This window comes from Pezoporus occidentalis, unplaced genomic scaffold, assembly GCF_034315485.1.
Source record: "Pezoporus occidentalis ecotype Australia unplaced genomic scaffold, CSIRO_AGI_Poc_V1 ctg4, whole genome shotgun sequence".
NCBI classification, from domain to species: domain Eukaryota; kingdom Metazoa; phylum Chordata; class Aves; order Psittaciformes; family Psittacidae; genus Pezoporus; species Pezoporus occidentalis.
Window position 1 is genome coordinate 13854333 of NW_026915724.1, and position 13450 is coordinate 13867782.

Here is a 13450-nt window from a genome sequence, read left to right on the forward strand (position 1 = left end):
ACCCTTTTATTATTTCCTATATTCTTTCAGTAGGCTACAATATAAAAATAAACACAGAAATTCCTATGAATAACACTTCCCTCTCTGCCCCCAAACCTTTTTTCACAAAGCTCTTAGAACACACCAGTGTGGCAGATAAGGATGAATTTGTACTGCTAGGTTGTCTTACTCTTTATTTGATTGAGGGGATGAGCTTACAGCACTGCATCCATGTTAGTTTTTCTGCTGGGTCCCAACCTGAGGTGAAATCAGTAGCTCTTTCAACAAGGAATCCTAAGGTGCAGAGCCAGCGTCCTCTCTGTGGACAGTAGGGCTGAGAGCCTGTCTGCACTAGTTCATTTGCAGACTACTGTCTGTTCCTGCTGCTAAAAATGGTTCTGTAATTACATTTATAGCTGCAATGAGTCTTTTTTTCCACCTGTACTGTCCCCTGTGCCATGGAGGCCCAGCAACTCCAGAGGACCTGAGCATGCAGGCGCTCTTCTCTCCTCCGGAATGCTGGGAACAAACACTTAAGTTTCATCAAACTGGAAGATGACAAAAGTGAATCAAGGCATTTATTTCCCACTCATCATTATTTTTGCATGTCTGCCAAACCTTTTCACATTTGCTCAGTGACAGGCCCCCAGAACAGCTGCAATATTAACTTTACACCTTGGTTCCAGTCATTTATTAGCTGTTTCCAAGATGTGATGGATCCTTTTTTGTTCTGACTTTTTTCAGGACAGCTACAGCCACTACTATGGTAGCACTTGCAACAACAAAATGCCACATGTAGGATCTGTGCAAAAACGTATTGGCAAGTGCTAATTTAAATAAAAAAAAAAAAGTTTTTTTAAAAAATTACATGTTGCTGAGTGTGTTAGGATTGCTTCTTAATCTGTTATTTTAGAGTCTTTGGTTTGCCATGCTCTTTTTTGACTAGCCGTCTTCTCCAAGTATTAGGTAGGGATGAAATAGCTCTACTGTATGATCTATTTGATGGGGTGATAAGTGAGGCCATAAACTGAGATTTCCTTCCATTGCCCCACATTGAGACAAATTCATTTCTATATCAGGCATTGAGGGCAGTTGTGTACACAGTCAGCTGAAGACTGTACAGGTCCATAAAAGAACTGGGCATGATGAAGTGTACTTTCCAGTTCATGCAACCACATTTTTCTGATATACAGCAAGCCATGTCTCTGTGCTCTTCATTATTGCGCCTTATTTATTCTTTAGGCTTATGCTTTTCAACTCTGCTTTTTGGGGGAGGAAAACAAAGTTATTTCTTATCAGCTTGATGGACAGGAATGCTGAAAAGTGTAGACAAAAAACTTGTCTTTTTCCAAAGCGGTGTTATCCTGACAGGTAGAGAGCCTTTTTCAGTTAGCTCTGCTGATCTTTGAAACACTGAAATGCAGTCAACATTCAACAAATAATATGAAACATAAACCTCTGCAGTACTTTTGCTACCCTGCTGTGCCACCTGCACATTCTTGAGAAGTGCTGGGCTTTGCACATAGTCTTGCATAGAGAGATGGGAGACTTATTAAATAATCAAAGCTGCTGAAAGACAGTACAATTCCTGCCTCCTTGGAGAATCATTTCACAGGTAACAGATGCAGTGTTGTGCAGATGTTTTGGTGACCTTCCATGTTTCCTGTTGATGACATGGAGGTACTTTTTTCTTTTACAGGTTTTTTTTTTTTTCATCTTTTCTTTTTGGTATATAAGCATATATGTGGTTTCATCGATAAGGATTCCATTGGTCTAGGTGCAGTACAAAAGGAATGTTTCTGTCTTGGAAGCATTCATTGGACTGTTGGAAATGGCTGGACTGTTTGGTGGTAAGGGGTAAATTGCTGCAAAAACCAGGGGATCTTACATTACAGGAATAACCTGTGTGAGGTGATTAGAATTGTGAACATACATAAGCCTGCAAGAACCGAAGCAGTGGAGGCAGCGGGAGCAACCCGAAGGCTTGGACGGAAAGAACTGGTTAATGCCCCTGCTCGCAGATGTTGCAGGGCCAGCTTCTGGCTAGAAGGAAGATGGACTGATCTTGCTGCTACTACTGAGTTTTAATAAATATCTCTATAAACTGGAAGATAAGCCCTGGTTTAAGACTTTCCCTGCCTTTTTATCTTTCTGGATTCATTTCCAGAAGTACTGGATTTACTGTCTTTGCTGTAAGTACCTTCACAGAGAGATAAGAATTCATAATCTGCAGAGATAATATATACTAGATTGAAACTGTTCCAATACTGTGCCTGCCAGAGGCCAGACTCAAAGAGATACAGAGCTTGTTCATCACTCCCTTGTACTTGGCTGCAAGGGAGTAACTACACCTGCCCAGTGGACCGTGTAGGTATTACAGATTTTTGATCTTTCTGAACCTGCACTGATTTAGTGGTGAAACATTTCATTATTCTTTTTGTGCCAGTAAGAGAGAAGGGTGTACTTCTATAGAAGTATAGTTTTAGCTTTACATTTTCTTTAAATTTTTTGTTAAATTCTCAATTAACACACAGTTAAATTGCCTTATGACTTGTTTAGCTTGCTGTCAGTTTTGTGAAGTCCCCCAGGGAAATCATGCTGCAGTGTAATAAAATCACACTTTAGCTTGCAGTCAAGCCAGATTTATGTCCATTTAACTTGCATTTCAGCCATGCTGTCTTTCTTTTATGACAGCTTGAACAGAGACCGGGGAGAAACATAATGAGAAATTGTCTCCTTCCTCCCTATTAGTTAGTTACTTGACATCTGGCTCAAATGTGTATTACAGGCCCCTCTTCAGGCCTTCTTTCTCTCCTTCCAATAAAAAAGTCTGCCTTTTTCAATGAGGAAAATTAATCTTTTTTTAAAGTCTGTAGAGTATCTCGAGTTATAAACCATCTTTTCCAAAGGAGAGGCATTTTAACATCTAGCCCTGACAGCTTCCATGCACAGCATACTTCTTGATTTCGTAACAGGAGGAGATTAATGCTGCCCTTCTATTATATGCTTTGGGATCTGTGTGTACTCCTCTGTAGTCAACCTCCTCTTGAACTGCTGCTTATTAGCACTGAAGGCACAGACGGCTTTGTGTTTGCGCAGCTCAGCTGAAGGAAGGGGAGGATGGCACAGATAGTGACATAGACAGTTCTGAGCATGTCTTTGTACCGAAGCAAAGCTCCAGCTGGTTTATTAATTGTTTTTACAGGAACATGAGTAATTCTACAATAGATAGCATACCCTGCTCCCTGTAGGCACAGCCTAAAGCATGTGTTCGGTCCTGAGGAATGTGGGACTTTTTTGTAGAAGTTTGGGCTGTAATGGGTAACCGGCCTTTTCTTACCACCAGACTGGACTATCTATAGTTAAAGACATAACAGTCACAGTAAAACAGTAGAATGCTTCTAAACAGAGTAACTAGAGAACCTAGAATTAAAGACCACTGTCTCATTCAAAGTGCTGGATGAGTATTATCTGTATAGCGTGTTATTATTCAGTATGTTGTTTTAGTTCCTCGTTCATGTGAATTCATGCTTTGTTACAGTGCCCAACTCAATCCCTGCTCTGGAGGGAGAGTTTTCAATTTCTTTCTGAGCTGGTGAAATTTTATCACTGCTGTATCTCACAGTTTCAAAAAAAAAAAACACCCTATGTAGCTTCTGTGCAGTATCCTGTTCAACCCTATTCTGTACATAGGGGAGAGTGTTAAATCAAAAGTAACTCCACTGGACTTAGGTCTGTCTGACATGACTCAAACTTGCTGTAGTTTGAGGTTTTTTTTTCTTCAGGGAACTGAGAATATGAAATACCATTATAAATTGTAATCACAGCTGGCCTCAAATAGTAAGCCACAGCTGGGAATCCTGAAAATCAGACTGCTGGATCCCAAACTGGGCAATCAGTTAGGGCTGCACCCAGGTGGCTGTGTCAGTAGTCAAAGAGGACAGCAACTGAGAAGTAGGCAGGAGAGGGCAACAACCTCAGGTCAGCCCATGGTGGATGAACAGTGTGTGACAACTTCTGTAAAATTCAAGAACATCTTGCCCTTAGTGATTATCTGTGAAGTACAGTTACTGGCTCTGCGCTACGAAGTAGTAGTTTTAATGTGCTGTCAGATGCTCCCTGGTGCAGCTCAATCCCTGCTGCTTCATGGTGTCTTGGAACATCCTGACTTTACGTAGGAGGAGGTCTGACTTCATTCGGCTCCCCCCCACTCCAGAATTTCCTTTGCAGGAAAGTGGGATGCCTGCAGGGGGAAGGACCTGCGGAGCTGAGGAATGCATCCTCTTGGCTAGGCTGTGGCTGATGGGGAAATCCTGAAACCAGGACTTACATGGTCTGCATGGTGGGATTGAAAAGCACAGTTCTCTCTTTATTCCTTGTGTGTGCCTCAGATATCCATCACAACATGCTTTCCAGTGTCAGTTAACCGAGCACCTGCCTGATTCCTCGATCCCAGAGGTGCCACTGCCTGGTCCTCTAATTGCTTTGTACCAAAAAGGCTCAGACAGGCTGAAGAATTCAGGTTTAGGATGCTGAAATGTTTCTGTTGAGTATGTGAAGTAATTTTTTCTGAATGCTTGCCTACTGTCGGGTTTCCTGCTGCTACCTACCCACAGTGTCTGCTAGGTGTAGCTTTGTGACTCCTACAATTTCTGCTCTGAATCCTGTAGGTAATGTGAAGTCTGTGGAAGAAGAAGTTGCTAGATTTTTTCAAGATCAAGGGTATCTGTACAGTGAGAGTTTCAGATACATTCAGTAAGTAATGAAATAGATGTGCAAGGATGAAAAACCTCTGGAGCTACTAAGCCCAAAGATACCTCTTCCCTGCTCTGGATATCCTTGAGCCATGGGTTCCTCATAGAGGTGTGGATACTCTAGGTGGTATTGCTAATTGTGCTTAAAGTCCTCTTTAAGTGGCTGCTGTTTACTTCTGTTGAAGGCAGAATGCTGGAGAAGCCATCCTGTAGTCAGCTCCATTGCTGTAGCATACTGCAGGAATGGCCTCAGCAGGTCAGACAAAGGTGCTGCTACTTCTGCCCCAGCGTTGGTCTTCAAAGTACATAAATTGTCTTGGCTAAGCTTCAAATAATAGCATGTCCTGAAGCAGACACAAAGGTAGGAAAACTCGAAGGCAATTGATTTTTGAAGTGTGGTGAAGGTTACTAAACATTTGCAAAATGCAGTCTTGCAGTGGGAAATAGCAGCATCTTTATTTGCTCTGGTGTTAATACTTCAAAGTTACTGTGGTCACTTTAGAAAGACAAAACGTATGGAAGGGAATAAAAGGAAGTCTTCAGTCTTGAAGGCTGATATTTAGGCTTACAACCACAGTACTCGAGCATACTGATTAAAAGGTTGTGCCTCTGTCTGCAGGATGCTGTGGTTAGGTGGAGGAGCTGAGCCTCTTCTCCACCTCTCTTGGTGTGTGCATGTGTATACAAGCGTGTGCACACACCTGGAAGGGTGGCAGGACAAGTCTTTCCTATGGGGCATCAGGGCTTGCTGAGCTTGCATTCATTTCCTCCTCTGCTGCCAGGTGGCCTGAAGTAGTTCAGTGTGGGTGAATTCCCCAGATATGTCACAAATGTCTCAAGGCTAATGGGGTGTATAGGGGCAGCAGGGTGTTGTGCACAAAAATGCTGAAGGAGTGAGAAAATATTTCTGTAGGTGGCTGACATCCTGATGTACTGCATGTGTTTTAATGAAGCTGAGCACTCTTTGGGAACAAGAATCCAGTGGCTGCATGCGTTGCTAATTTTAAAATATGATTTACAGGAGAAGCACTAATCATTGATTTTACTCTGCCTTTTTCCCATTTTCTGCACTTGTTTCTTACATTGAGTCTTGCTGTGCTGTTCTTTTGCTGAGACCAGCGTTTGACTTACAATATTTCTAAATCTGGGGAGATCTCCACACATTTTAAGTCATACAAGCAGCAAATGTGTCCATCTAAACTTCCATTACTGCTGTATTTGTGAAAGAAAGCTTTTAAACTTTGTGTTCATAGCGCACAGAAGCGATCGATGCACCTGGCTGTCCTTGGCAGGTCTGCTTGGGGCAGCTGCCTCCGTGTTAGTTCTTGCCTTTTACAAGACTTGGGAAACTTAGGCTTTCATGCTGGGAGGAGATAGAGTCAGTAAGAAACACTTCTTTCTAATGCTCTTCTGAAGGCGACCACCTTCAAAAGGGTTTTAAATGTGTATGTTTTAATTTCTTACGTTAGCTGAAGTTCTGAAACGACGTATTTTATGGTTAAGGAAAATTAAATGCTCTTCCGCTCCTGGGAAAGCCTAGGAGGAAAAGGGTTTTAGCCTAGCATTTTTTTAATAGCTGCTTGGTGATGCTAAAAACAAAGCCAAGCCCTTACGTTTATTGTTTCGGGGCTATGTAGTAATGGGTGTTTTCTTTCTGTAAAACTTCTAATAGTAATCCCCAGAAACTGCTATCTGTACAAATGCTAATACACTGAGTTAAGTACACAAAAATGCCTCTGTAGTTATTTACTATTTCTAGAGAGCATGGGATAAAAGGATCTCTTTTGACTGAACTTCAGCTCCCACACATGCTTTTCATTCTGACCTGGTGAAATGGGGAGCCTTTCGTGGCAGGTTTAGGAGACTCTCTGCAATCTTCCGTCTTCTGGTTTGGCTGCTGCTAACTGGAAAAATTGACTGGGCAAAATGGTGAAGAAGTTGAGCCAGCAGTTGCCACAGTGACAGTTGTCCAATATAAATATCTTACAACTCTTCTGTTTATCATCTGTTTTCAGGGCAGTTTAAGCTGCTGGAACAAGACCGAGATATTAAGGAGCCAGTGCAGTATTTTAACAGTGTGGAGGAGGTGGCTAAAGCATTTCCTGAACGAGTTTACGTCATGGAGGAAATAACATTCAACGTTAAGGTAGTCCCTGAATAAATATTTATCCCTGTCTAAATGATTAACTGTTACAACCTTTATATACATGGCAAGCGAGCAATGGTGCTGTGTGGGAAGTGTGATTTTTGGGACACGACCGAGCCTTTAGTGTTCTGCATTCAGTGATGGTACTCTTTGGGATTGTTTTTGCCATCTTAAATCAACATGTTCTCCAAGGGCTTTCCTGTCATATGACACTTTGGGGAGCAGTGCTGATGATCCATCCAATAATTCATCTAATTAGGATGCTTCTGCCATATTTTAAACAAATGTTGTTTGTTGCCCCCTTTCTCATCCCCCTTCAGCAATGTGATTTTTTATTCTCTGCTAAGCAGCAGCTGCTCAGATCACTGTCCAGAAAGCTTTATTCTCAGAGAGCACACAGGGTGAAATGATGGGGTTGTTTGTCTCGAAATTACTGCAGCTAAATAGCATTGTGAGTAAAACAAAAAGAAAAACCAAAACACAAACGGCACACTTGTTCTCAATGTGTATGTGTGTTTGCATGTGCACACCTCTTGGGCTCATGAAAGGGTCAGCAATCCCATGAGTGTAAAAGAGCTTGCTGTCACCAAACACACTGCAGTGGCATGAAACAATGAAGACAGAACTTGTTCTTCCTTATCCTGCCTGTAATGTGTGACACTACACAATGTAGATCAGCTCTGCCAGAATAGCAGAGTGGTCTTCAAGCTTCTCTGGCTTGCTTTAGTTGATACACCACCTAAGACTGATAGAAGAGCTGGGATGAAGTGGCACAGATGCACATCGTGTACCCTACAGGGGAAGTTGGTTGACACAAACCAGTATAGTTTCCTAGTTCCATGTGTAGTGAGCTGGGCTTTGTATAACAACCTTTTAATGTTTTTTCTCTCTTTCTTGCACTGCTAGTCCATAGTTTTTATAGGTCTGTAACAAGATTGAAGACTGCTGTGTGAGAGCTCATCAGTTAATTCATTCAGTGACACACTCATGCCTTTCAAGACAATACGTTGCTTTCATTTATACTCTCCATTAACCAGAACCTATAAACACAGCTTTTCATGAATGAAGGCTACATGAGAAAGTTGGAACACTTTTGTGTGTTTAGGAAATAGCTGGGCAACTCAAGGCAACAAGAAAAATCAGTCTTCCCTTGGGACTGCTAGCCTTATCCAGTGCTGTGCCATTATTTCTCGGTTGATCAATGACCAAATCAGGAGAGTGGAACAGTAAGGTGTGTAGCTTTAACTTTATAGGGAGAAAAGTATTTGTCTGCAGGTTTGTTTAAATGTAAATGTTGTATCTTGAGTTTAATACGAATGTTCTTAAAACCCTTTGTTATATTTAGCAAACCGAGAAATAAGCACAGCTCACTGTTAGATATCAAATCCATTTTTAGAAGGTATTATAGTGATACTCCTTAATGTAAATAACAGTAATAATAATTCAGGTTTAACCTAGTTACACAGTTATCTTGGCAGTGTTTCTCTTGGCAGTTTTTCCAGTTTCATAGAACTCTATTCCAAGGTTATCATCTTCCAAAAAATAAATGAACTTAACAGGATTTATTAAAGTGCTTAAGAACCCTTTACATGCAAGAGAATTATGTACACTAAAATTTAAATATAGGGGAGATCTTGTCAAACTGATAAGAGCAAAGGGTGGAATACTAAGTAAGTTGATTTCTGTCCAATGCAGCGTGGCCATTTAAATGCAGAGGAGAATATCAGAAGGTAGCTAATCTGATAGAAAAAGAAAAAAAAAAGACTAGCCTGAAATATCCAGTGAAGCATTTTAAGATGAGAAGTAACGCTGAAGTCTGGGAATTCTTTCTTGTTCCAAACACTTTCATGGGTATTTTTTGAAGAGCGAGCTAGTAGAGTTAGAGGGTGCCACCAGGCAGGTAGTCACTGCATGGTTTTGTCTGTGCTCGTTGAGTTCTGCCTGCATGTCGATATGCTGTGGTTACTGTTCAGCTTGGTGCAAACCTTGCTCCCGGGTGTAAATTCTTTGCCGCTCTGGTAGGATTTTACAGGTAGTGCTGCTGTTCAGCGAACTGCCTTCTCGCTGTGATGGGCCATGGGATCTTTTCCAAGGGCAATACTTTATTTTTACTTTGTGTATTAGTTGCTAAAGGGAAAAATAAACCATCTTATCCTGGGACAGTGAGATGGGTCTCCCTTCCTTCCTTCCGCTCCGTTCTCGTAATAGGATCACAGAATGGTCTGGGTCGGAAGGGACCTTAAAAATCATCCAGTGCCAACCCTGTGCCATGGGCAGAGACATCTTCCACTAGACCAGGTTGTTCAAAGCCCTGTCCAGTCTGGCCTTGAACTCTGCCAGGGGTGGGGCAGCCACAGCTTCTCTGGGCAACCTGTGCCAGTGTCTTACCACCCTCATAGTGAAGAATTTATTCCTAGTATCTAATCTAAATCTACCCTATTTCAGTTTAAAGCCATTCACCTTTGTCCTATCAATACTCTTATAAAGAGTCTTTCTCCAGATTTCTTGTAGGACCCCTTAGGTTGGGAAGGGGGAGGAAGGCTGGGTTATTTTTGTTCCGTTTTGTTGGGGTTAGATAGATTTCTGCAGTCAACTGCTCTGGTCCCATACAGATGGCAGTCTGTACAAATACCCAGGAAGCTATTTGCATTAAGACTTAAAACCAGGAACAAAACCCCCACATCATACCAAGGACAATTCACAAAATGTTCTCTTAAAAAGCAGCAATGTTGTGTAGATTGAACCCTGGACAAGCCGTGAGTTCCTGTACTCCGAAAAACAGCCCACTTAGTGTTTCAGGGCCCTTCAAATCTTCTGGGATATCATTTTTTGTGCTGGGGATATAACTTTTGTCCTGAAGATATCACTAAATCTCACTGGAGAGACTGTGAAGCTTTTCCAGGACGGAGAGGTGGGTTAGTTAATTAGCCCTGTAATGTTTCTTTTCTTTCCTATCAAAGACATTGTGTGGCTGGTGTGAACTTATGATACCTCATTTGTCTGTTTTTTTAAGGTGAACCTCTTTTCACAGTGGTTTAACTGTGTTGGCCCATACAGTGTGCGTTTTGGCGGAAATAAATCTATAGTGAAAACTTTTTCCTTTTTTGACACATCTTAATGCAGTACAGTGAATCAAAATTGATTTCCTCACTTGATTGTAGTTCTGTTTGCTCTGATAAACTCACCCTGCGTTTCCAAAAAGTACATATACAGGAGGTTGTCACCTACACTGGCAGTTTTAAACTCTTCAATAGCAACTTTCCTCTGCTTAAACAGCACTGAAGCCAGCTTTTAATGCAGCAATCAGAGTAAAGTCCCTCTCAGCTGAAAGAGAAATGAGTGTATACTAGCAGGAAGAGTTGTACTTCATGAGCTTGTTCTCTGACTTGGGAGACAGATGTTTTATAACAGAAAACTGGGACACTGTCTCACTGAATTTTGTCAAATTCCTTGAATAAAATTGCCCCCTTTTTATTTTTTTTGGTGAAAACCTTTCTTTTTATTTTTTAAAAATCTTTATCCATGTTGTGTGACCTGAAAATATTTGTGTTTTCTGTCCAGTGCTATGATTAGTCCCTTGGCTTTAATAGTCCAAACCATGTGCAGTAACTTACAAATCAGAGACCTCACTGTTAAAAAGAGCTACCAAAAAACTAAAAATCCTAACTGTGAACTGCTTGCATGACTCCGATAAAAACTAAAAGGTATAACTCGCAATACAAAGCCACAAATCATTTTTATAAGGACTTCATATGTGTCCAAGTGATTAAAGACTTCAAACTGTAACAAATTAGAACAACTGGAGTCCAAGATAGAATACTGACTCAGGTGTTATCAGAATCTGTTTTTCCGAGTTAACTGTTTCTTAAGCTAAAGAAACAATATCCTTGAGCTTTCCCAAAAGAACATGTTTCCTAAATAGTCATTCATCACTGTCCTGATGCCTGTCTTCTGCAGCAGATATAATTGGCTTCTGAATGTTATCAAATTGCAGGAGTCTTGAAATTTGAAATACTATAGTGACTTAATCCACTGTGGTTTTGTAGTGTGTTTGGTAAGTTGTCTGTAAGCCAGTAACCCCTCAGCATCCTGGCATCAATAGGGAACAGTTAGTATGAAGGAACATCTAGCAGCAGAGAGATGAAGGGTAAGTATAGCATGTGGTAGGTTCTGATTCTGTGGGTCTTTTGCATTAGGATTTGTTCAGTTCAAACATCTCCCAGTGATTTCTAGATGGCTTTGGAGTGGATGAGTGGAGAGACTTGCCATCAGCCAGGCACCATTCTGTGACCTTCCTCACAGGTTGAGGGCACTCATCCTGCCTGACCCTCAATGCAGAATGGTGGGCACTTATCTAAGAGCAGAGGCTGCAGCTTGGGCTATGGGGTCTGCATCATCTACCCCAGCAGTGGCCAGTGCCTCCACCCAGATGGAGCTGCTGCAGGGAGAGGCTGCAGTAAGTGCCCTGGGCTTTCTCCTGGGGCATGGAGAGGCATCAGAGCTGCCTGCAAAGGTGTGCCCAGGCAGAAGACCTCCTGGAGGCTGACTGAGCTGCAGGAAGCCGTGAGACTAGTTTTGGTTATAGTGTCAGTAATAGATGCCGAAAGCCTGGAGGGGGATCACAGGTCAGCAGGAGAGCACCTGAAGAGCAGCACAAAGGAATGAATTCCTGGCACTCCAGCCACTAAGTTGGCTTCACTGGGAGCCCAACTTACATACCTCTGTGCAAACACACATAGCATGGGGAGTAAACAAGAGGAGATATAGACATGTGCACACCTGCAGGGCTATGATCTTATTGCATCATGGTGGTTACTGCTGAGAGTTACTGCACTGGAATTGCCCAGCAGACAATTTTTGTTTTAAAAAGATGTGAGGAGGACACACACACACAAAATATGAGGGCACAATCCCACTATGCAGATGTTTGAGGACAATGTGTAGTCCTGCCTTCCTTCCCCTCGTTCCTTCAGCTAATCTCAGCTTCCTACCAGCTGCAGGATCTTCACACCTGAAGGCTGGAAACTGAACCTGGCAAAAGTCCCAAAGGAGGCAAGCACACTGCTTGGATGTGGGCAAAGGAGGAGGCAGGGAGTGAGCTGAATGTGTGGGGCAGAGCAGAGCCACACTGGGAATGCAAAGTCAGCCCTCCCAGATACGTCATGAAACTGAGTGAAGGTTTCACAAGTGCTTTCTGGCTTCTGTAGCATTACCCATTTTCCAGAACTATGAGGAGATCCCAATAGTTTGCCACAAAAAATATGTGGTTATTTCTGCATCAGCCTGTGTTCTGGACTACCTTAATTCTGCCATTCTGATAGTGCGGTGCTGTCTTCTCTGTCATACATACCAGTGATACGCTGTGTCGTGTGTGGGCTGGGACATGCCACTAGCAAGTCCAAGTGTCTGAAATAGCGTAGGGCTCTGCTACACCCTGACAGTGATGGCATAGCAAGAAGCAGAGGATGCATGGGGCATGTCCTCAGCAGGGGTGTGAAGGAGCATGGGGTGCTTGAAGGTGCACATCCTGCTGGGTCAGTGCTGGGAGCATGGAAGGTAGAGGAAGCAGAGTCTGGTGTGGTGTTACAGTTATATGGTGTTATAATTTATATGGTGTTGTAATTTATGATAAACACTTTCTCACAGATCATGTCTTTAAGTGTACTATATGGCATTAACTAAATCTATTCTGAAGAGCTGCTGTGCATGACTGATTCCTAGGCTGATGGGGGCCCTTTGAGGTTCACCAAAGGCATATGCAAAGCGCAGCACTTGAGATGCCATAAGCTCTGCAACAGGCTGAAAGTGACTCTGGGGAAAAAGTCTGAGGGGTACCCAGCAGACAATACTGGTGGTGTAACAATGGTGGCCAACAGCGTATTGGGCTGTATAAACAAGAGTGCACCCTGCAAGTCAAGGACTGTGGTTATTCCCCATCAGCACTTGTAATACTACAGGTGGAGTATTGCTTCCAGTTTTGGAAATGGCTTTTTTCCAGTAACCTCCTGATACAAGGAAGACATTCACATGTAGGAGCAAGTCCAATATATGAAGATGGTCAGGGGGTTGTAGCAAAATATGTATTAGGAGAGGCAGGGATGTCTGGGTTTCTTCAGCCTTGAGAGGGTTGAGGGGAGATCTCTGCTGTGCTACCTACTTAAGGGGAGGGTACGAAGAAGACAGACTTACTCATCTGCCCAGTGGGAGGATGTCCTGGGTTTAGCAGTAGCAGCCATTTTTTCTCCTTCTTAGTAGCTGGTGCAGTGCTGTGGTTTTGACTTTCAGCCTGGGAACGGTGCTGATAACACCGATGTTTTTAGTTACTGCTCAAATATTTAGTCTGACCAAGGACTTTGTGAGCCTCATGCTCTGCCCGGGAGGAAGTAGAGACAGGGCACCTGACCCAAACTGACCAAAGAGGTATTCCATACCACAGCACGTCATGCCCAGGATGTAACTGGGAGTTACTCGGAAGGTCTAGGACTGCAGGGTTGGAGGAGGTATCGGTCAGTGCTTGGTTGGGCTGGGGGGGTGAGTTATCTGTCAGCAGATGGTGAGGTGTTATATTCTC

At 42.7% G+C, this 13450-nt stretch overlaps 1 protein-coding gene across 4 annotated transcripts in view; it reads left to right on the plus strand.

Moving 5' to 3' along the window:
- Nucleotides 1–13450, plus strand: part of GAREM1 (GRB2 associated regulator of MAPK1 subtype 1) — a 101428-nt gene that overhangs the window by 73485 nt on the left and 14493 nt on the right. For all 4 annotated transcript variants that reach the window (XM_062633497.1, XM_062633498.1, XM_062633501.1 and 1 more), the window contains one exon: nt 6749–6879. In XM_062633497.1, the coding sequence (XP_062489481.1) occupies nt 6749–6879 (131 nt within the window). The remainder of the gene's footprint in view (nt 1–6748; nt 6880–13450) is intronic.